We start from the raw sequence: 25,206 nt of genomic DNA, 5'->3' as shown, positions 1-25,206 counted from the left end.
CTATTTTAATAATCGATTTTTATCGATTAAATCGATTCGTTGTTTCAGCTCTACTCTAGATATGGACTGGGACCTGGCTCAGGATTCAAACCCAACAATACATTTTTAATGCTTGCCTTAGAAACATGGATCTGTACTCACCCTAAACAACAACATTTTATAAGGCTGACGTCACTGAACAAGTTTGCCTGTGTCATGATCATACTATTAAATAACTGCTGTATGATCCATACAGGGTGTTTCCTATAGCCAAAGACTGTTGGTTAGTATCCAGCATTCCCGTTACCCTACAAAGGACAAGCTGTTTGTAAAATGGGTGGATAGATGAATGAATGCTGAATGACAGCAAATAAAGCCACATCTACTGTGTACTACAGAAAAGACTCCCTTTCAGCATATTCATTATTGTCAACATTGTCCAATCAGTCAATGGCCTGACAGATAATCCAGGTGTTTTTCAAACAATACACACATGACTGTGTTTGCAGAGAGAATTTACAAGAAGAGCTTTTCAAGAGCTATTATGACAAGATCCTGAAGATATTACAGAAAATACAGTGATCACAGAACTAAAAGATTTAATGATCTGTGGGTCAATGGCAAATAAGCATGAAAAAGGGAAAAAACAATGTGTACTCCAATGTGTTGCTTTTATTACTATATAGGTAAAAAAAAATACTGTGTAATTGGGATAAATTACAAATTATGTGTTAAACAGCATGGCTTAGTTAAATATATTTTTCAAACTGAAAATAAAGTTTTTTTAAACCTTTAAATGCAAAATGTACTTCAAGAGGCAAAGCAATAAATAAAATACATTTCAAACTGTGAAATTCATTTTGGACAACATAAATATATTTAAATTGAAAATATATTTAAAAAGTCCCAACCATATATAAGGAGATGTAAGACTAATATAAAACCTCTTTAACATATTATAATGTAGCCATATTTTAAAATCTATATTAACAATGCATATTAACCATTTTCGTCTATTTTGGAATATACTACAAAATATCTCTAATAGTATACTTTGTGCCATATGGGGTATAATGTTTTTTTTTCCACTTTAACATTTCAAAATCAATTTAAATTTAGATATTCAATCTGGACTCTGGACGGATGGATGGATGGATGGATATAATATAATAGAAAGAAAAATTTAATTTCAGTATCACCTGAATTACTACAAACTGGATAAACCATCTACATCATTAGTTTGCTTTCTGAAATGTGTGGAATCTTTCAAATGACACCGATGCCCACAGGCACAGAAGGGCAGAATAACAGGTCAGACAACATTAACAAAGTCAAATTGTGAGAGGTTGAGCAAACACACACACACACACACACACGCAGGTGAGATTCCTTAAGTGCTTACACACACATCTCAGACAAACGCAACAAGAGGTTAAACAAACAGAAACGACTGAGGGTTTAATGAGACAATTCCTCAACACTGTTAACAGCTGTCAGAGTCAATAAAGACTGTCTAACTCCACTGGTTCCGGACATGTGCCCTGAACTTTATTCAACCTGCTAAATAATTAATTATGATGATTATCACTTTCCCCTCACTGGCACAGAGCTCCACGTTTACATTTAGATGCAACAGATGGCTCAAGGACTTTATCCAAGAGCCTGTAGAGAGATGAGCTACGATAATGATCATGGATTTTCCTAGATGCTTTAAAATAAAAGATTTAGATGTAGCATGTTAACCTGGAATGGAACCTTTACAGCCACCTGCCTACTATTTAATAGCATGTGAAACAGCATGAAGTAAATAATTATTTATGTGTTCAACACTATTACACTTCTTTGTTGTCTCTGCTATCAATAACAGTAGAACCATCACAGAAAATTGTAATGGTTTCCACTACAAACATTACAAACTATCCTCTTTTAACCATTAAAATTGGTTTTCTGTAGTGTGTTTTAGGACACAAGCCACCAATAGAAGGTGACCAATTACCAGACCCAAAGGGCCATTACAGTTTCCATTAAAACCAATACAAGTCCCATTATAACCAGTAAAACCATTAGACTTTGTAATGGTGTCCATTGTTTTGTTTTTTTAGCAGGGGTAAAAACCTTGATTAACATTGACTGAAGTTCAGATTATAGCCATATAATGTTCTTCACGGGACGTTATGTTTTCAAATAGTATACTAATCAGCAAAAACATCCTATTGTTGACCTTTGCTGAGATACTAGACTCAACATTCATTACTGATAATGTTGAGGCACACAGAACTGAAGCAGACAGTGTGTGATGGCGATAAAAGAGGATTAGAGAAGATTATGCTGGCGGTGAGTGCACAGATGGAGGAGATACAGCAGTCCTTCATCCGGCTGTTTAATTGGCTCTTAGGAGTGACAGCTTACAAGAGTTCAGAAGATCCCATGACACGCGACGATACGAGGCCTGAGGCATGAGGCCAGAAATCTTCACACACCTGCTACTTGTTTACACGGCTGCTGACCCCTACACTCTTCAGGCGGTAAAAAAAATAAGTTATACCTGTAGGTGATGCTTTTTTTTTTTACATATATGTATGTAAGGGCAATCCACAGCTAGCTGTGCATTAAACGATTTTATCAAGCGCAAGGTTGGGGGTTCGATTCCCCGGGAACACATGATAGGTAAAAATTGATAGCGTGAATGCACTGTAAGTCGCTTTGGATAAAAGCGTCTGCTAAATGCAAAAATTTAATTTTAATTTAATAGATCAAAATAAATACAAAGTAAAAGTTAACAACATTTTGCCAAAAAGGTCTGCCAGTTCAAATCAAATCAAACATTACACATACATAACAGTTCAGTATGTAGTTCAATCAAATGCTTGAGGTATGAGCATCTGCATCACCAGATACAGTGAAGTCAACATGACACACTCCAGTTAAAAAGAACAAGTGCTCGTTATGTTTGACAACAAGTGAGCAGCTATTTCCTTTCACAAAACAAAACCCCACAAACATTCCCATCTGAATGCAGTTCATCAAGAGAGAGAGATTTTACGACCAGACGCCTCGTCCACACCCAGATATGTTCGTCTCTGACTGTGAAGGATTGCGATGACGGGCGTCTACTGATGACAACAGAACACACCTCTTACTATAGTATGAAAAAATGCTAATTTGACAAGCGTCACTGCTAATTATAAACTTTTCAATTACTAATCTATCAAACATTTCCAGTTTAAAAGCAATGTATAAATCAACAGAGCATTGCAGTTATGACGTATTTTGTAGACCAACCTGGAAGTTACCTAATAGGATTTAACATTGGCTTTCGGATGCCTGTGGAAAATAAGTTCTGTGACCAACAATAGATTACGATTGTTAAACATTTTGTTCAACACGACAATCTTCACAAATAAACTCTTTTTTTTTAAAAGCTTTTACATACATTGGACAGAAGCTAACTGCAGGTTATTAATGCCAATGGTAAAAGTTTTAAGTTTGCATGTCTGTAAGTCAGATAAAATATATCTTAATATCCTTTTAGATTTTAATAATAAACCTATCAATCTCTGTGTAAAAATGATGATATAAAGTAATTTAACCCCCATATGAAGAACTCCGTAAATATTCCTCCATGACATTTAATATTTTGGCTTTCTTCTTCATTTATGTATATCTTTCAGAGGTTGAGTTATCACTGAATGATCAGATGAGGCTGTGTGTATTACGTCTCCAAACATGATTAATTAAAGCTCGCTGAGTAATTCAGAAACTATGTCACACCTTGTAGTGCTCAAGAAAGCTAATTTTTTTTTCGTTTAACATCTTACCGACAGTTTGTTGTCGTAGAAGAAGGCATCGAGCAGTTTGACGATGTACTGATGGTCGCAGGATGCTAAGATGTCGATCTCCACCATGTAGTCCTCCAGCTCCTCTTCACTTTTGGTTTCAATGACTTTGGCTGCAGCTAGTGCACTGGTTTCTTTATTCTGGGCCTGAAAAACAAAGCAGCTTCGCATTAAAACAAAGTCGGTGTTATACACATGATCTCATGCTGATATTCCGGTTTCATTCTCATCCCTTCGGTGCGGTTCTTTCACCAGGCCTTTAGTTCTCTATTGGAGTTAAATAATGGCTATTACTGTTGTTTTATTGCACACGCTAAAGGTATGGTGGGTGTTTGAATGGAAAGAATTTGGCAAAAAATAAGACATTATATTTTTTGATGCAAGATGATGACGATGATTTTTTTTTTAAATGCATCAATGAATCAATGCAAGTAAGAGTGTTAATAATGCATCTAATAATAATAATAATAATAATAATAATAATAATAATAATAATAATCTACTTTAAAATGTGTTAAGTTCTTAAGTTGTACTTTTATAAGATTCAATGTTTTAAATTATTTTTTTCTGTATTCTTCTATTTTATCCTGGTTTAATGTTTCTAAAAAACTTTTACACCATGTTTCATTTTAAGGATTCCTAAAAAAGAGATGTAACCAGCAAGTAAAAAGTAATCAAATTATAACATATATATTTTTTTTTACTTTCTTGAATAAAAGTGTGTGTGGGTGCACACATCTATAATCTTATTAATTTTATTCATTATTTTTAAAACATGTCACAAGGTATTTTTTTACTATATGTATGTATTATTTTATATATTAATACAAAAATTAAATACTTAGAGACTTAGTTAAAGACTTAGTTAACTAGACTGCAATTAATTTTGAGGAGTAACATTTTAAACTGTGAACAAACCTTGTTGTCATAAAAATCCAATTACCTTTATTTATTTAATGCATTTTTGTCACACCAAAGACCTAAAGACCTTTTGATTAAATTTTTCAAATACTGAGGAGCAATCAAACTTTTTCAGAATTGTTTCATGCATTTCCAAATAAATGTATACTGTACAGTCAAACAGAAATAGTCTTCACGTGTGAGATTTGAGAAACATGTTGTTAGTATGCAGCATTAATCGAGGTGAAGTCGGTCATTGTGGTTAGATGTTTTTAGAGGAAACCGTGTTGCCAAACCACTCAAAAAACAAGACTTCCGCTTTTTTTCAGCAGACTTGATTTGGCACAACTAACAGACAGTAAGACTTGTGTACGTTTAACTGTGAGAAAATTTAACACAGAAGAGAATGAAAGTAGAACAGGTCGAGATTGCTAATTTAGTTTAATACAAAATAGGGGGAAACTATTAAAAAACAATGTTAGTGTATTGTCAGTGGTATTTGGCATTGCTAGCAGTTGCTTGGGTGTCTGTGGTCACGCGGCGGGGTTGTACTTTGTCACACGCTGATGTGATGCTTGAACTAACTAACTTCTGTCTTAACCTCCTTTCAATGAAACAACGGAAAAGACACTCCACACACCCTCTGACTAAGAAGTAGATCAGAAGACCTCTGCACAGATCCTTCTTATAAGCTTACGTCTTCCTTTTCATGATTTAGAGGTGTGTGATAATTAATTAACAATGTGTGAGCTGACATTATGGAGTATGTCCTTAAGCATTGACTGCCTGATGAAACCTATCAGAATCAGAATCAGAATCAGAAAGAGCTTTATTGCCAAGTATGCTTGCGCATACAAGGAATTTGTTTTAGTGACATAAGCTTCCAGTAAACAGACACACAACAACACACAGAAAAAAAAAAAAAAAAAAAAAAAAAAAAAAAAAAAAAAAAAAAAAAAAAAAATTACGGGAGAATTACAAATTGGCAAATAAATAAGTGTATAAACAATTGTGCTATAAATGATAATGGAATAGGATCGAGTGAGATGCAGGAATGTTCTAGGATGGAGGGGTAACAAATAAATATAAGGATATTGCACATTTTTGCATAAGCATAAGTTTAAGTGGGAAACATTTAACTGTTCATGAGGTAGATTGCCTGGGGGAAGAAACTATTCTTGTGCCTTGCTGTTCTTGTATTTGCGGCTCTGAGGCGCCGGCCAGATGGCAAAAGTTCAAAGATGGGGTGACTTGGATGTGAGGGATCCAGAGTGATTTTCTGAGTCCTTTTCCTCACTCTGGATGTGTACAGTTCTTGGAGGGTGGGCAGGGGAGCACCAATAATCCTTTCAGCAGTCCGAACAGTTCTCTGTAGTCTTCTGATATCTGATTTTGTAGCTGAACCAAACCAGACAGTAATTGAAGTACACAGGACTGACTCAATGACGGCTGAGTAGAACTGTTTCAGCAGCTCCTGTGGCAGGTTAAACTTCCTCAGCTGGCGAAGGAAGTACAACCTTTGTTGGGCTTTTTTCACAATGGAGCCAATGTGATTGTCCCACTTCAGGTCCTGAGAGATGGTGGTTCCCAGGAATCTGAATGACTCCACTGCAGCCACAGTGCTGTTCATGATGGTGAGTGGGGAAAGTGCAGGGGGGTTTCTCCTAAAGTCCACAGTCATCTCCACTGTTTTGAGCGTGTTCAGCTCCAGGTTGTTAAGACTGCACCAGACAGCCAGCTGCTCAACCTCCTGTCTGTAAGCAGACTCGTCACCGTCCTGGATGAGGCCGATGACTGTAGTGTCGTCTGCAAACTTCAGGAGCTTGACAGAGGGGTCTTTAGAGGTGCAGTCGTTGGTGTACAGGGAGAAGAGCAGAGGGGAGAGAACACATCCCTGAGGGGCACCAGTGTTGGTGGAGCAGCTGTTTGACATGAATTTCCCCAGTCTCACTAACTGTTGCCTATCTGTCAGAAAGCTGGTGATCCACTGACAGATAGAGCTAGGAACAGAGAGCTGGGTCAGTTTGGTCTGGAGGGTTGTTGGGATGATGGTGTTGAAAGCCGAACTAAAGTCCACAAACAGGATCCTCACATAAGTCCCTGTTTTGTCCAGATGTTGCAGGATGAAGTGCAATGCCATGTTGATTGCATCATCCACGGACCTGTTTGCTCGGTACGCAAACTGCAGGGGGTCCAGTAAGGGTCCAGTGATGTCCTTCAGATAAGCCAGAACCAGTTTTTCAAACGACTTCATGACGACAGACGTTAGAGCCACAGGTCTGTAGTCGTTAAGTCCTGTTATCTTGGGTTTCTTTGGAATGGGGATTATGGTGGAGCGTTTGAAGCAGGAAGGCACTTCACACAACTCCAGAGATCTGTTGAAGATCTGTGAAAAGATGGGGGCCAGCTGGTCAGCACAGATTTTCAGACAGGCTGGTGTAACGCCATCTGGGCCTGGTGCTTTTCTTCTTTTGTTTTTCTTGAAGACCTGGCGCACATCATCTTCACAGATTTGAAGAGCAGGAGGTATGGAGAGGGGGATTGCAGGAGGTGTTAATGGTTGTGTAGGGAGATGGTCAGAGTGGGTGTTGGGGGTTTCAAATCTACAATAAAACTCATTCAGGTCGTTAGCAAGTCGTTGATTAGCCTCAGTGCAAGGGGATGGTGTCTTGTAGTTTGTGATGGCTCTCAGTCCTCTCCAAACTGAAGTAGAGTCGTTGGAAGTAAACTGGTCTTCCAACTTTTTAGCATAGGTCTTTTTAGCCGCTCTAATCTCTTTGTTCAGTGTGTTCCTGGCCTGATTGTACAAGACCCTGTCCCCATTTCTGTAGGCATCCTCTTTGGCCTGACGAAGGTGTCTGAGTTTTACTGTAAACCATGGCTTATCATTGTTGAATGTTAAATAAGTCCTGGTAGGAATGCATATATCCTCACAGAAACTAATATAGGATGTTACAGTCTCTGTGAGTTCGTCCAGATCGGTGGTAGCAGCTTCAAAAACGCTCCAGTCTGTGATGTCAAAACAAGATTGTAAATCCTGCTCTGTTTCGCTGGTCCATCTCTTCACAGTCTTTACTACAGGTTTAGCAGATTTAAGTTTCTGCTTGTAGGTCGGTATAAGATGAACCAGACAGTGATCAGAACGTCCCAAAGCTGCTCGTGGAACAGAGTGATATGCATCCTTTATTGTGGTGTAACAGTGATCCAGTTTAGAATTCTATTAGAATTAAGTTTGAATGTTTCTATAACACTAGTTATGAAAGCAAAAAAATATCTCTGTATGTAGTTTTTTATATTTACAAGATATAGTTTAGTAATGACATTAGGGCTGGGACAACGCGTCGAGGTCATCGATGACGTTGACGCAAAAAATACGTCGATGCAAAATATGCGCATCGATTAGTCGACCTGTTTTTATTTCTCTAAAAAACGTTTGCAAAACGTTTACCTTATGTTATCTGCATTGATCTTTTTTTTGGCGGCTGTCAAAGCCTCATTTGATTGTTGAGTGATGTAGAATAGAATGACTGCTGCGCCTGACAGGGTGCGTACGAGAGAGAGCCCCGGCTGCACGTGCGCAGTCTTCAAACAACACGAGCGCTTCTTGCTCTCTCTCTCCCTCGTGCATATTAATCAAAATCATTAAACACGATAGAAAAAGGGCGAAACACCCAAGTTTCACGCGCGCTCGCGCACTCACAGTCTTCAAACTACACGAGCGCTGTCCTTTTCTCTCGCCCGCTCTCTCTCTCTCTCTTTCTCTCTCTCCCTCGTGCATATTAACCAAAATCATTAGGCACGATAGAAAAATGGCGGAACGCCAAAGTTTCACATGGTGCATTCGGAGATTTTATTTTTCTCCATGACAGGCTGCTGGCTCCCACTGTTAATTTTTTTTTTTGGAAAAGCACTCTCTGTATTAGCTTAAAGCCCTAAAGTTTACATTGGTTACTGTATTCTTTCAATTGCTCTAATCAAGTATTTTGGGTGACCTTTTTTATTGAATGCTAGACATCAAGTTGTTGTTATTTTCATCTGAAAGAAGAACTTTTTTCAGTAAGCTAGGCCCTATGTGTTCAGTAAGCTTGTTTCAGTAAGCTATGTGTTTTCAAGGCTTCAAGGTTTTATTGAATGCTATCTCTATACAAGTGCAAAGTAATGCATTCTTAGTCAGTCTTTTATTTTGTAATTTTAAGAGCAATAAACATATATTGCAATGTTAAGGAATTCATGTTTTTTTCATCCAGATATGTAAATCAACATGTATAAATTGTTAGTAGTCAATTAATGGGGAGATAATCGAAATCGAATCGGCCTGGAAAAATTAATCGTTAGATTAATCGATGCATCGAAAAAATAATCGCTAGATTAATCGTTTAGAAAATAAACGTTTATCCCAGCCCTAAATGACATACAAGCAAAAGTGGTGTTTTCCTGAATATCAGCATGTGAGCGCAATCGCAAATGTTGCACTGATTTTATACAATTCGACAAGAAAAAACTAAGGTTGAGTGAGTTACATTTTAGAAACAACACTGTCTGTTATTTTTTTCTTTGTGGCTAATGAAAAAGGTTCCTGTAGCAGAACATCTGGGCATCTCAGAGCAACAATGCAATGAATGATCTACTTTTAAACAAATCATTGGAGTCAATGAGTCAATGATCCATTCATAAATACTTCATTTCTAAATTAATTCATTCAATTCAATGAATCACTCATTAAGACATGGATTTCCCGGACAGTCGTATTGATTTATACAAGGAAGACCTAAACCATGCAAAGTATCAGCAAAACACAGACATTTCATTTAATTATAATTTTTTCACACACTCTGTGACTGAAAACACATGGCCTAAAAATGAATACAGGCAATATTAAGATCCATAATGCCATTTGTAGAGGATTTAAAAAAAAAAATGATATACAGTCGTGGCCAAAGGTTTTGAGAATTACATAAATATTAGTTTTCAAAAAGTTTGCTGCTAAACTGCTTTTAGATCTTTGTTTCAGTTGTTTCTGTGATGTACTGAAATATAATTACAAGCACTTCATACGTTTCAAAGGCTTTTATCGACAATTACATGACATTTATGCAAAGAGTCAGTATTTGCAGTGTTGGCTCTTCTTTTTCAGGACCTCTGCAATTGGACTGGGCATGCTCTCAATCAACTTCTGGGCCAAATCCTGACTGATAGCAACCCATTCTTTCATAATCACTTCTTGGAGTTTGTCAGAATTAGTGGGTTTTTGTTTGTCCACCCGCCTCTTGAGGATTGACCACAAGTTCTCAATGGGATTAAGATCTGGGGAGTTCCAAGGCCATGGACCCAAAATTTCAACATTCTGGTCCCCGAGCCACTTAGTTATCACTTTTGCCTTATGGCACGGTGCTCCATCGTGCTGGAAAATGCATTGTTCTTCACCAAACTGTTGTTGGATTGTTGGAAGAAGTTGCTGTTGGAGGGTGTTTTGGTACCATTCTTTATTCATGGCTGTGTTTTTGGGCAGAATTGTGAGTGAGCCCACTCCCTTGGATGAGAAGCAACCCCACACATGAATGGTGTCAGGATGCTTTACTGTTGGCATGACACAGGACCGATGGTAGCGCTCACCTTTTCTTCTCCGGACAAGCCTTTTTCCAGATGCCCCAAAAAATCGGAAAGGGGCTTCATCTGAGAATATGACTTTGCCCCAGTCCTCAGCAGTCCATTCACTATACTTTCTGCAGAAGATCAATCTGTCCCTGATGTTTTTTTTGGAGAGAAGTGGCTTCTTTGCTGCCCTTCTTGACACCAGGCCATCTTCCAAAAGTCTTGGCCTCACTGTGCGTGCAGATGCGCTCACACCTGCCTGCTGCCATTCCTGAGCAAGCTCTGCACTGGTGGCACTCCGATCCCGCAGCTCAATCCTCTTTAGGAGACCATCCTGGCGCTTGCTGGACTTTCTTGGATGCCCTGAAGCCTTCTTTACAAGAATTGAACCTCTTTCCTTGAAGTTCTTGATGATCCTATAAATTGTTGATTTAGGTGCAATCTTAGTAGCCACAATATCCTTGCCTGTGAAGCCATTTTTATGCAACGCAATGATGTCTGCACGCGTTTCTTTGCAGGTCACCATGGTTAACAATGGAAGAACAATGATTTCAAGCATCACCCTCCTTTTAACATGTCAAGTCTGCCATTCTAACCCAATCAGCCTGACATAATGATCTCCAGCCTTGTGCTCGTCAACATTCTCACCTGAGTTAACAAGACGATTACTGAAATGATCTCAGCAGGTCCTTTAATGACAGCAATGAAATGCAGTGGAAAGGTTTTTTTGGGATTAAGTTGATTTTCATGGCAAAGAAGGACTATGCAATTCATCTGATCACTCTTCATAACATTCTGGAGTATATGCAAATTGCTATTATAAAAACTTAAGCAGCAACTTTTCCAATTTCCAATATTTATGTAATTCTCAAAACTTTTGGCCACGACTGTAGTAAAGAATGGAGATATACATAAGTTTTATAGTTGTCCTCTGATCGTCTTTCATTGGTTGGACAAACAGATGACTAGGGTTTGTACAGTACAGCTGACGTGTATCAGAAACACTCCTAGCCTCATAGAGCCATAAATAAAGCCTGAAATCCACATACATTTCCACCGAGAGGATAACAGCTCCTGCTCAAGGGGATCGAGCAGAAGTCAAAGCTTTTCACTCAAGCTAAAGATCCTGCAGAGTCATCTTAAACCCTCAATTACAGCAGGATAGTGTACTTTCAACCCAGTGTAATGGCTATTTCATCACATCCATAAAAAGAATACACCTCTGTTTACATCTGGTAAGAGCACACCTTCAGGAAAACCGCTATCTTTCAGCAGGTAATGTTACTTTTATTGGATGTTTTCCATTTCATTATTTCAAAAGCCAGTTTTATTAGCAGTTAGGGCTTACACAAGTCAACTAGTCATCAGATTGCATCAGAATTACCATAATTATAAAGAGTTTCTATTCTGAGCTATTCTCGGAAACTATGTTTTGTTATGGCAACACTCATAATAATGGATCCATGTGTGGCTTTATGAATGATGACAGCAAAACATATAACTCCACTTCATTTTGCAAAACTTTACATAAAGATAACATCAATTGACAAAAATAATGGTGAACCAAATCAATATGTTGAGGTTACTACATGACGTTAGATGTATATTTTCACTCAGTAATTGCTACTAATGTCACAAATAATTACAAAGAAATGGCTAGTAATTGAGTCCAACATGAAATATTTAAGTACAAAGACTGAAATATTAACTCTTGTAAAACAGACTCCTAAAAAAGAGTGTTACAGAGAATGTGTTAAACAAGTTATATAGCATAAAAAAAGCTTTAAATCAAGTAAAGAAATACTGTTGGATGGGTTTAAGTTATTAAGTTAGTTAGTAACCCTGTGCATCAAACAACATTAACTTTAAACCAAAGTTAAGCCTTGGACTCATTGTCATTAACATGAGTTTATGAGGATGAATAGGGCCACTTTGATAAAACAGAATGACCAAACGAAACGGTTTGTCAAGAACAGCATGACAAATATAAATACTTGATTATCTCGTCGTCTTAAAGTTCAGTCAGTGGTTTAAATGGTTTTGATGAACTGGGTGGCGATTGCAAAGCTTCAAATAATGATGGACTGAAACAATGAGGCCTAAACCAGATCCTTACACTGGATGATGATGAAGTTTATCTGATATGCAGGACATGTTCATCTCCACCCACGCTCTTATCGTTCTGAAGCCAGCAGCACTGAACGCTGATGATAAGTTGAGCTCACGTGATCGTGAACTTCAGCAGCGCTACATGATCGTCATCACACACTACAGCCATGTGCTTTCATGTGTTCTCCATCAATAATTAACAATCAAAGAGTTACCCAGCATTAACTAACAAGAGGACTAAATACCATCAGAGAGACAAGCCTACTGAACTGAACCAGCTCCACGAGAATGAAACATACTGATATTATTGGGGTGGAAATATTTGCCAATATTGGAATTCCTTAATAAATGGTGTGGGCCATGATTTGACTGAATTCAATTCAGTTACTTTGTTGCAGTTCAGCAGAAATGATTTATGTATCGATTACACAGTTTAATATGTGTCTGTTAAACTGCAAAGAAATATGTTACATTTCTGTTATAGTAGTAATAAACTGAATGGGTTTAAAATAGGTTTATACATTTTTCATCTATCCCATAAACTAAATGAATATTGTTTGTTGCAAAGACAGAGATATTTTAGCCATATTCATGCTTGAATAAGGTTCATTATTTTCCACACAGAACAGATTATAAGCAATCTGAATATGATTGTTTGCATAAACTCAAATAGATGCAAATAGTTAATAATAAACTATGCCTTAGGTTTTTAAGTGCAGAAATTTGACTGGTTTCATTTCTGCACTGTATGACTTGCCTATGGGTCAAAAATAGAAATTTTTATTTTATGCCAAAAATCATGTTCCATGAAGATATTTTGTAAATTTCCTAACGTAAATATATAAAAAACTTTACATGCATTGCTAAGAACTTCATTTGAACAACTTTAAAGATGATTTTCTCAATATTTAGATTATTTTGCTCCCTCAGATTCCAGATTTTCAAATAGTTGCATCTCAGACAAATATTGTTTGATCCTAACAAACCACACATCAATGGAGAGATGATTCATTCATCTTTGAGATGATGTATAAATCTCAATTTTAAAGGAATGACTCTTATGACTGATGTGCTCCATGGTCACAAATAAAAACTAAATATCTAGTCGTATTGTGTCTGAAATGGGAGTTACCCGATATTAACTTTTTGTTTATGGTAAAACATGCTTCAATAAACAGGTAGAACAAGAATATGCAGAATTTGGATCTAATTTGATCTCCGGTTGTATTTGAAGCTACACTGCATGTAGCACATTTTCTAATCAAAACTATGAGCGAGAGATGAGAAACACCAATATTTCTGGTTTAACGTGTTCATCTTTAAACACTATTTTGATCAAATGAGTGGTTATGAATTATGATTATTCCTTTTTTTTAATGCACTGTCATTTGGTTTGCTCTTTTATTAGAGTAATGAGGAAGTATTACACACGGTCAGAACTTCAAATATGTGTAAAAACTAAATCCCAGGATGTTGTTTCATTGAGCCACGTGTATCAACATGTCCAGGCAAAAGATCAACAGTACAAGGCGATGATCTGATCTGCACTTTGAGATCCTGATCGTGATTAATCTTTACCTAGCTAACAGTCAGAGAAAGCTTGTGTGTTGTGACACTTACACAGATGATCAGCGCCAAGATACTGCGCTTGTCTGAGCATTTTCATTTTTAACAAGTTCTGGAGTTTCTAAAGGACAAACTTGTGTTCTGTTCTCATTACACAATCACTCTGACATATGTCCTTTCTGTAGAGGAGTCTGCTCAATGATCATTTGTTTTCTGCACTATTAAAAAGTGTATGTATGCGAGTGTCAATAAGACAGCAAATTGTTTAAATCAGTAAATATTACGTTTTCAGAATTACATTTTTATTTAAATTTTAAAAGTGTTTGTGCAAATGTATTTAGTTTGTGCATAAAAAATAAAAAATAAAAAACTTTAAAGCGTAAAAATAAACTAGAGAGATAAATGAGAGTTGCTTAATATTTCAGAGAATTTCAAAAAGTCCAAAGAAGAATGTGCTGATTATAATAATGAGAATGCTCAGAGTTGCGTGATAAAATTAAATATTTACAAACTTTACTGTCTCAAAAATAGTTTTTTTATGCATTTATTTTTCTATTTTTCATTTTGGAGGAAGAAATGCCCAGGGCATGTTTTCATGAGAGTTGACCCATTACAGTATTACTGCACTTCTGAGGTTGTACAGTATTTAACCCCAGTCACCCAGGATGTCACAGCCAATTTAAAACGCCCCATAGTTCACAACACCCTGTTGGGGACAAAAAGGCAGATTCAGCATTTCCTACAGCTGGGTTCCTCTCCGCCTACCGAAACTACAGCACATTCCAGCATCTTCCTACAGTGACTCTGAGTGGCCCCTGAGGGCCCCGGGCCGAACGCATGTGACCTGTCGGGATATCTCAGTGCCATTAACTACTGTTACCAATCCTAGTTTATTTAAACAGTAGATGATTTATACATATATATATATATATATATATATATATATATATATATATATATGTATATGTATATGTATATGTATATATATATATATAAAACTTAAATATATACACTTTTTTTATACATGTAAAAGGAGTTCTAAAACAGAAAATAATAATAATAATAATACGTTTTGAGTTGTACGCGCGTTTTAGATTAAAAAGTGCGCGACAGAAAGAATACAGTTCATTGTATTTGTAAATATTATATGTTTTTGTTATGAATCCTAACTGTCTTAACTAAAGAGGTAGCCAATTCCTAAAACTTTTTAAAACCCCACTACGCTCAAGGCTTGATATATGAATATTAATTACGCAAATGACGTTCACCAAACGGGCCTCACTGATTGGCTGGAAGACCGCTGCTGGTAAGCGGCAGCGAATCTTGTAGAGGCTTGGCTTATGAATATTAATTACGTTCATTAATTTAAACTGAAACGTCAACATGAATGAAAATGAATATTAATGATCTAATCCTTTGCCACGGTAGAAGTGGTTTCGTTTCGCTGCCTGTCCCAACAGGTTTATTAAGATCAGAACTCACCTTATAAACTTTCCCGAAAGCGCCATCGCCCAATTCACCGATAATTTCCCAAATGTCGTTTGGATTTACGTCCCGATGAACGTGCTCATACTGTTTGGTTTTCTTCTTCACTTCAATCGTAGGGAGTCGGAGGATCTTGCTGAATTTTGCAAAAGCCATTTTAAATAATAGAGGCAGGCACAAATAGGCTACTAAAAACACAGATTATGTAGTCAAATAAATAGTTCACTTAAAAAACTGAAAAAAGCGTGCGAGCTGAAAACTGTCCAACACTCCACGGAAGTAAACACCTTCATCATTTAAAGAAATAAAATCACATCAAACTGTGACAGACGTGTTCCCCTCCATCCATGAGCATGCGTCCACTGTCAGAGGCGACTGAAGCACTCTCATGTTCACCTGTTCACTCACTGCTGCGAGAGACGCGAAGCCACGCCCACTGCACGCAACACGACTGGGATTTGTAGTTTTTAAAGCCTACACACGCGTCATAACTAAATAAGCCTAAAGCGATCATAACAAACCATCTTAGTGAATTTTAATTAATATTAATTGTTGTATTTAAAAATATTTTATTAATCTAGTCGAGACGCACAGAAAAAGTTAAAATGTAAAAATAAATAAATAAAAAAGACCGATGAACACAACCCCCACCTAGTGGTAATAATATGTGGCTATTTATTAGAGAACAGAAAACACATCAATATTACACATAGTAAAAAAAAAAATGCATTATGTTGAACAGGTGTAATGGGTTCTTTATGATCTAAACTCAGTCCAGTGATGTCTGAAGTGATCTCAGCCTCTCCATCCTCTGTGGTGCAATGCTCCACAGTTATCACGAGTAAAAACCAAGTCCTGAAACAGACAAACAGCCCCTTTTTGATGAAACAGGCACCCAGTTAAAGCACACACAAGCAAGAGTTTAAACTGGGCACTGACAGGCAGACAATAAATATAAATAACATTAAAAAATAAAAAATACAATTACATGCGAATAAAACACTGGACCTACCCCGTGACATTTCTGTGACATGAAGATATAGAGTTGTCTGATAGTATCCCTTAGATTCTTCACTTTCGTGGTGTACGCACATCTCCGTTCTCTCAGATCATCCAGCAGAGACAGATACGAGATCATAGTGGGCATCACACAAGCGTTCTGTCACAGGAAATAGAAATGAAAATCCCAGGCAATTAACATCTCTTTTAGCACAACTGTCATTAAATCAATGCTACAGTGCAAGATAAACGTATAACTGTTCCCAAAAGTATGCATTACCTTTTTGGCTAAAATTTGAATGTCAACATTATTTTCCACTGTATGCAAGCTCTGTGTCTTAAACGCTGAGTGCATGAGTGACAGGTAGCTACTCACGTGAACGTCGATGTGGAGGTTGGGCAGGTGCGCTGTGCATCTGTACTGTAACATAAAGCACATCACAGTAGATGACATCAGTGTTTAGTTGTTGGGCTCACCTCAGCTCAGTGTGCTGGACTTACAGTGTCGTGGTCAGTTTTGATCTGGGCCGCTCTCTGGGTGATCTCCATCCCCATGGCCAGCACTTTGGAGTAACAGGTGGGTGGGATGGGGTACGGCTGAGCCCTGAGCCCCGTCACCGTCAGCCCAAGCAGCAGAAGCAGTGTGAGAGCGAGCATGCTGTCTGCTGTCTGTGAAGAGCACTGCTGCATTTATACACCACTGTGCACTCAGACATCTTGTGCTCATTACAGAAAACCACATGATTTACAGTGTCAATCAGTTACACTGGAATTCACATCACATTCTTCTGAGCCAAGCGTTTTCCTGAATATGCACAACATGCAAAGAAAAAAAAAAACCTGCATCATTTTATCATATGTGACCTTGGAGCACAAAACCAGTCTTAAGTGTCAACTTTTAGAAACTGAGATTTATACATCACCTGAAAGCTGAATAAATCATCTTTCCATTGATGTGTGGTTTGTTCGGAGGACAATATTTGTCTGAGATGCAACTATTTGAAAATCTGGAATCTGAGGGAGCAAAAAAATCTAAATATTGAGAAAATCATCTTTATAGTTGTTCAAAAGAAGTTCTTAGTGATGCATATTACTAATCAAAAATGAAGTTAACTTACAAAATATCTTCATGAACATGATCTTTACTTAATATCCTAATGAATCCAAAAGTCTCCATAATTGCAGAAACACTAATCCAACAGAATACTGGTTTGGGAAAGAAAGAAAGAAAGAAAGAAAGAAAGAAAGAAAGAAAGAAAGAAAGAAAGAAAGAAAGAAAGAAAGAATCTTTTTTAATCAAATTCAATCAGTCACTGAAAACACAAAACCTGCTGTTGTGAAAAAGAAATACACTTAGCATACTTAAAAAATGAAATTAATGTTAAATGTAATTATAGATACTTTAGAGGGGTTTGTTTCAGTAGAATTTATATGTAATTTTATTAATCTATTTTTTTTATTTTTTTTATTTTTTTTTTTATTTTTCATGATTGACACTTCTGGATGTGCTGACAAGCATTTATGCTAATATAAATATATATACAGTACAGACCAAAAGTTTGGAGACACCTTCTCATTCAAAGAGTTTTCTTTATTTTCATGACTATGAACATTGTAGAGTCACACTGAAGGCATCAAGGGCTATTTGAGCAAGAAGGAGAGTGATGGGGTGCTGCGCCAGATGACCTGGCCTCCACAGTCACCGGACCTGAACCCAATCGAGATGGTTTAGGGGTGAGCTGGACCGCAGACTGAAGGCAAAAGGGCCAACAAGTGCTAAGCATCTCTCGGGGAACTCCTTCAAGACTGTTGGAAGACCATTTCAGGTGACTACCTCTTGAAGCTCATCAAGAGAATGCCAAGAGTGAGCAAAGCAGTAATCAAAGCTAAAGGTGGCTACTTTGAAGAACCTACAATATGACATATTTTCAGTTGTTTCACACTTTTTTGTTATGTATATAATTCCATATATAATTCCACATGTGTTAATTCATAGTTTTGATGCCTTCAGTGTGAATCTACAATTTTCATAGTCATGTAAATAAAGAAAACTCTTTGAATGAGAAGGTGTGTCCCACATTGTGTCCAATGACAATATTACAAAGTGCACTTCTGTGTTAGAAAACATTAAAGTGACATAAAAGAAGTTTATTTAGTTGTAAATACACTTTTAAGTTTTGAAGTATGGATTCAGTAGAATGAAGCATGCTTCTTTTTTCAAGGGTTTTGTGACAAGTTTTTTTTCCTAAAAACAAGACCAGCGTTCATTCATTCAGGAGCCATCGAGGCTTTGTGCATGTGATATAAGCTTAATAAGAAATTAAATGAACTGTATAAATGACACATATCTGCAGTCTTCATGATGCATTTCACGCAAGTCAACAGTGAATACAGGCTTGAGAGAATAAGAGCCAATGACGTCCTGGAGAGAAGTATCTACAAACTAGAAAAGACATGTTCTTCAAGACAAACAATGCTGAAAAAAGCCTTTTTTTTTTAGATTTTAAAAATCCTTTGAGTTTGAGGTTATATAGCAATGCATCTAAATATTATTGAGAAGCCAAATCTGATTATTCTGTCATTTAATCTCCAGGAAAACACATTTAAAAACTGTTCGCAACTAAATAAAAGGAGAATGAAGTTGAGTCGTGTGTCTCTAGATGGCAGCATAACGACTCCAGCAGATTTATTAGTGTGCTCTCCTCCTGAATAAACCACACTTTTCTCATTTAACAAAGACAGCAGCTCATCAGTTTAACTCTTGAGTGTTCTGTGTGTAATCAGGGAGAGGTGACCAGTGTGTCTGTAAAGGCCAGTTAAGCGATAAAAGAGCTGTGTGTGCATCAGGCATCTAATCTAGTGAAGTACTCTGCTGTGCCAAGAGTGTGATGGCTGGATTCTGTCAGATCCTATTGCTGCCTAAACAGGATTTCACTTTGGAGACTGATGACCCAGAGCAAATTCATTACTGACTCGTGCCTAAAGACCAGAAAAATAAATAAATAAATATAATTAATATAATTAATATAATATAATATAATATAATATAATATAATATAATATAATATAATATAATATAATATAATATAATATAATATAATATATAGGCTATGCAAAAATTCCCATGGCATTGTCCTACACTTACACAAAGTTGGTCTACACAAAGTTGGTCATACTCTATAAATGTGGTTATGCCCAAAATTTTCAAGATATTGGGGCAAAAAAGTCCCTGAAGGCCTACGTGTTTTTTGTCTCATATGATAAGAGATATCACACGAGCAGTGAAAGCAGTATTTACATGATTTTGTCCAGAATATCACGAGTTTAAATGTGATTTTATTATACAAGAGTTAAGTAAAAAAATAAAATAAATATATATATATATATATATATATATATATAATATTGTATTATATTTTAAACGCAATATTTTCGGTTTTGCTCATGCAAATCCCGTATGAACAAATCAATGAATGAATGACTCATAAAGACATTTCCCGCCACCTGCTGACAGTTCCAGTTACTTAACTAGAGTTTAATTAGAGTTTAAAAGAAAGAAAGAAAGAAAGAAAGAAAGAAAGAAAGAAAGAAAGAAAGAAAGAAAGAAAGAAAGAAAGAAAGACTGTTGCTATTTTGGACTTTCATTGTATGAACAAAAAATACTGGTATCTTTCTTAAATGATCCTCTTTTCTGTTATATAGCTTATGTTGGGCTTTTGTAGCAAACATTTATATGTATTACATCTGATATCGAATCAAATAAAATATGTCTTCCTAAAGCTATAATTTGTGACATGAAATCATTTAACACAATAATCGCTTTAAATTATGGGGGGGGGGGGGGTCAAATTTAATCTGCGATTATATTAACCTTATTCAATTAATTAATCGACACATCATGCCATTAATTCGATTACAAAATTTGACATCCCTAACTACAATATATATCATAATAACATGAATTTTGGAGCATGAACACTAGTAAAATTACCAAAACTAAACTTGGCCTGCCATAAAAGGTCAAATAATCTATTAATTTTAAGAGACCGTGTACTTTATCTAATAACATGAAAATACAACTTGCTGTTGTTTTATTTTTGTTTGTTTGTTTTTACATTATAAACATGTACATTATGCATTGAAAATTATGTCACTCTTTAACATGCATTTAAAAAAAGAAGAAGAAGAATTCTTGAATAAATGAATAAAAGGCTGTGGGGACAGCAGCGTACGAACAGAACCACACTATGCATGAATAAATGAACCTCCCCAGCAGTGGGACACTTTCCCCATCATCATCATCACATCAGGTCTGTGCACGGACGCGTTACGATGTGTGTGTTCTGCATCAGTGTGTCACTGACTCCGGCTCTGCCAGGATCTCCTCTCAGCACTGCGGCGAGTGCACAACTTGTGTGGGATAGTCTCAGCTTTACACTGCACCATCGCCTTGATGATCGCTGTTATTTGTGAGCTCGAGCATTTCAGCCCTCCTGCCATATAAAGCGGTAAGAGCCTGTTTTACCATCATTTTATTATGTACGGAGTTCAGCTGCAGCTCTATACAACTCTTTATGCTACTATAAACAATTACCAGTGAACAACGTGTATGTATATATGTCTAGTATGACTTGCACACTGTCCTATTTAGTACTATTAAAAGTATTTTAATAGGGGCAAGTTGTCACTTTTTATGCAGATATATATATATATATATATATATATATATATATATATATATAGATAGATAGATAGATAGATAGATGGATAGATGGATAGATAGATAGATAGATAGATAGATAGATAGATGGATAGATGGATAGATAGACAGATAGATAGATAGATAGAATTTCTTGTGTGGACATATCTTTAAAAACAAAAACAAAAAAAAGACAGAGAAAATTTATTTTCTGCGAGAGTATCTACTCCATTTATGAAATATTAGAATTGAATATTTCACAATATGTAGATATATATACAGTATATATATATATATATATATATATATATATATATATATATATATATATATATATATATATATATATATATATTTGGCTATTTGGTTAATTATGAAACACAAAACAGTTGATGTTTTAGCTAGCAGAAATGAATTAGAGGTAACACTTTATTTTGGGGTCTCTTAACTAGTTTCTTATTAGCATGCTACTAGAATATTAGCCATTTATTAGTAATAAATAAGCACATATTAATGTCTCATTCTACTTTCCCAATCCTACTCAACACCTACATTTAACAACTATATCCTACTAACTATTAATAAGCATCAAATTAGAGGTTTATTGAGGGGAAAAGTAGTTAATAGTGAATTAATGTTCCTTATTCTAAACTGTTATCGAATTTTTGTGTTTATTACACAACACCAACAAACACAGCAAAGCATGTACAGAATTTGCTCTAAATCTAGACAGTTTTGGTCTACACTGAAAAAAAATCGATGTAATTTTTTTTTTAAAGATGTAGCAGCACTATACCAACAAAACTCATTTTATTGTTAGTTGCAAGTTAGTACTTTATACAGTACAAAACCACTTCTGTAGAAAACAGGCATCTGTTCCCTCACTCTTCGCTCTGTCCATTCTTCAACAGAGGCATAAACCCTTACTAACAAACGCTGGGGATGTCTCTATTGTAACCTCTTCAGAAGTCATGGGACTCGGTCAGTCCAGCAGGACACCGGTCAGGGACGACCCAGAGGAGGGTAAGTGTGTTCAGGAACAGCAAACTTTGATTCCTTCACCCAAACTGATTACTGTTAAAATGATTTATTTAAACATACATACATACATGTAGGTGGGTAGTTTATTTAATGATGAAGTGTGTGATTTTTTTGAATGTTAAAGGACTGAAACTGTTCTTATAAAAACATTTATTTGTTCGAGCATCCCAGTAGCATGAGTTTGGTGCAGGACTGTCTTTATGAGTGTTGAGGGAAGACAAAATATGCCAAAAATGAAATTCTGTCATCATTTACTCCCGCTATGTTGTTTAAAATCTCTTTGACTTCCATGGTGCACAAATTAAGAAACTCAGCAGAATGTCTGCTCTTTTCCGTACAATGAAAGGATACAGTAATCAGGGACAGTCAACCTCTAAAAAGACCAAAAAAACACAATTTAATATTATAATGAAGAGATAATGCATGATGTGCATTAAATGTGGAGACAAAGAACCAATAAGAATCGAGTATTCAGACTGACACTACAGTAAAATTGGTAGGCCGATATATTCTTATCTATATCGTGATATAGACTCAAGTCAAGTCAAACTCTTTCTTTTTGTGTAAGAAAGAGAATAACAATGAAGTTGATCATTTTCCCCAAGCTGTGTCTTGTAACCAATCACAACACGCCATGTAGTACGTTTTAATGCAAGTAAAATGTATTTATGCACCATGATTTAATAATCCTGACACAACAATCAAGGACAATTGTTTTTGAGATTGAGATTGAGATTGCTCACTTTCAAACAGGATTTTTCCAAAGTAAACCCATATCAGAGGATCCTAGTTGTTGACTGCAGAAAGTCGTTTACTGAGGTTTTCATAAATGTGTGTATATGAGTCAAAGAAAGAGATGGGCCATCACAAGTACAGTTATAGCAATAGCAGAATGGTCCATTTTACAAAGCAATCATATGGTTGTACAACAGAGCACGCAGAGACTCAATAAAGCAAACAACTGTTAAACTAGATTTTTACATATCCTTACGAACATGGGAGTAATACAAGTACATAAGTGAAAATCACCTTCACAATGAAGGTGTGTTGTGTGTGTAGATCATTTGTCAATCTGATACAAAATTAGCTTTTGGAAAAAATATGATAAATATAAAAAATGCATTAAACCAAATCCAAATCATGTTTGAACAGCCAAAACAAAACAAAACTAATTTAACAAACATCACCTTAATCCAAAACATGTCTAAAAAGTTAAATAAATAAATAATTAAATAAATAAATGTATCAAAAAAATGTTGGAAAAGTTAAAAACAAAACAAAACAAAACAAAAATGTATGAAACAAATCCAAAACGTAAGAGAAAAGTAAAAAAAAAGCATGAAATAAAATCTGAATAAAAACAGCTAAAACAAAAACAAACAAAAGACAAAAATGCATGAAACCAAATCTGATCTAATCAGAGTAGTTGTTTAATGCACACTTAGATTGATGTGACACACAGAAATATAATAAACAAAATACAAAATATAAAAAAATTATATATAAAAAAAATACTTTTGCAAGAGAACACTGTTCTACAGTGACAAGAGTGAATAATGTTTGAGACGGTTCAGACTGGTTCATACTAATAAACAGCAGGGCCACCAAGACATGATCCATTCGGACAAGTACAATTAATAAAGTTATATTAAACAGAAAATGATTTACATATATGACTTTGATTCTCTATAAGGATTTTATCACTTATAGTCTTATTATATTCTGTTTTCCAGTTTCATAGTGGAGCTCAGAATAATATTACATGTTTAAACTCCGATGAGATCTGTTTTATTTTGTTTGCAATGTGAAAATATGTAAGATTGCTTAGAAAAGTCATTGCACAAGACGCAAAATTTAATGAATAATTTTTGTTCTTTCCAAGCAAAACTAATAACTAAAAAGCACTGATGGAGAGAAAAACCTTACCTGCATTTCTGCGCACATGTGGGTTTATGAAGGTCTTGACATTTAAAGAAGAGCATGTTCAACTTTTTATTAAGAGTTTGAGATCTTGGGGCATTTTTGAAGCCTTGATTTTTTTGGTAATTGTTATGGACTCTGTGATAGGAGTTAGTTGTTAGTGATGGGTGCATTTACTATTTAGGACAGGAAGGAAGAATTAAATTTGAATAAATATACATTTTCTTTATGTTGCTTTACAGCTGTGTCCCTGATTTTGGAAACGCTTTCAGATATTTCTAAAAGCATTAATGCTTTATATGTTTAATCATTCATATAAAAATATAGATTTGTAGATAACCCCCCCCCCCCTCAGTTTAAGTAGCAAGTAGTAATTGAATGTAGTATCGTGCAGTACTTGTGTTAGTACACAAGTTGACATTGTAAAAAAAATATATGTATATATATATATTATGGTAACACTTTAGAATAGGTAACACTTGTTAACTATTAACTACGACATTTCTCTCAATAAATTCTTAATTTGCTGCTTATTAATAGTTAGTAAGGTAGTTGTTAGGTTTAGGTATTGGGTAAGATTAGGGATGTAGAATAAAGTCAAGTAGAATAAGGCATTGATATGTTCTTAATTAGCACTAATACATGGCTAATAATCTAGTAATATACATGCTAATAAGCAACTAATAAGTGTTACCTATTAAAGTGTTACCCTAATGGTATACTCACCTAACAGAACCTCTATAATGTTCTTTCTTCATGCTTTGTGTTGTTTGCATCTATTTAGAAGATGTTTTTTTTTTGGCGTATCCTGAAATTTGTGCCAGTTAGATTGTTAGAATTTTGAGTAAACTCTTGCCAGTTTTGTATTCAAAATGCAACAAAAACTGTGAGCATGCTATCTGAGTGTGAGACTTCTTATATAAAATACAATGATCATCGCTGGTCATTGACCAACAGAAGTAGGGACCATCGAGTAGCAGCCATCAAGCTGTAATTGCTGCTGACAGTGTACTTTAGACTGACTTGGACTGCAGTTTCAGATAGACGAGCTGTGAGAGCAGAGAGATGGGATGCGGTTCA

General features: G+C 35.8%; 3 protein-coding genes across 3 annotated transcripts in view; 1 reads left to right on the top strand and 2 right to left on the bottom strand.

Annotated features, from left to right (window-relative positions):
• LOC132117546 (serine/threonine-protein kinase 10-like) overlaps nt 1-15,891 on the bottom strand; it is a 43,720-nt gene extending 27,829 nt beyond the window's left edge. The window contains exons 1-2 of the mRNA XM_059526900.1: nt 15,465-15,891; nt 3,798-3,962 (exon numbers count right to left, since the gene is read on the bottom strand). Of these exons, the coding sequence (XP_059382883.1) occupies nt 3,798-3,962; nt 15,465-15,623 (324 nt within the window). The 5' untranslated portion in view covers nt 15,624-15,891. The remainder of the gene's footprint in view (nt 1-3,797; nt 3,963-15,464) is intronic.
• A 220-nt stretch (nt 15,892-16,111) lies between these two features.
• LOC132116819 (cytokine-like protein 1) lies at nt 16,112-17,152 on the bottom strand. The gene is made up of 4 exons (XM_059525683.1): nt 16,968-17,152; nt 16,843-16,887; nt 16,480-16,626; nt 16,112-16,322 (listed from the first exon to the last, which is right to left on the bottom strand). Exons 1-4 carry the CDS (start codon nt 17,121-17,123, stop codon nt 16,263-16,265), a joined length of 408 nt encoding a protein of 135 aa, XP_059381666.1. The 5' UTR covers nt 17,124-17,152; the 3' UTR covers nt 16,112-16,262.
• A 4,937-nt stretch (nt 17,153-22,089) lies between these two features.
• The window catches only part of stk32a (serine/threonine kinase 32A), a 63,340-nt gene continuing 60,223 nt past the window's right edge, over nt 22,090-25,206 (top strand). Inside the window, exon 1 of the mRNA XM_059525706.1 lies at nt 22,090-22,188. Coding sequence (XP_059381689.1) covers nt 22,137-22,188 — 52 coding nt within the window. The 5' untranslated portion in view covers nt 22,090-22,136. The remainder of the gene's footprint in view (nt 22,189-25,206) is intronic.

Source organism: Carassius carassius, chromosome 36 (genome assembly GCF_963082965.1).
Source record: "Carassius carassius chromosome 36, fCarCar2.1, whole genome shotgun sequence".
Lineage (NCBI taxonomy): Eukaryota > Metazoa > Chordata > Actinopteri > Cypriniformes > Cyprinidae > Carassius > Carassius carassius.
Note: the sequence above shows the minus strand (reverse complement) of the source record. Positions and strands in the feature narration are given on the sequence as shown.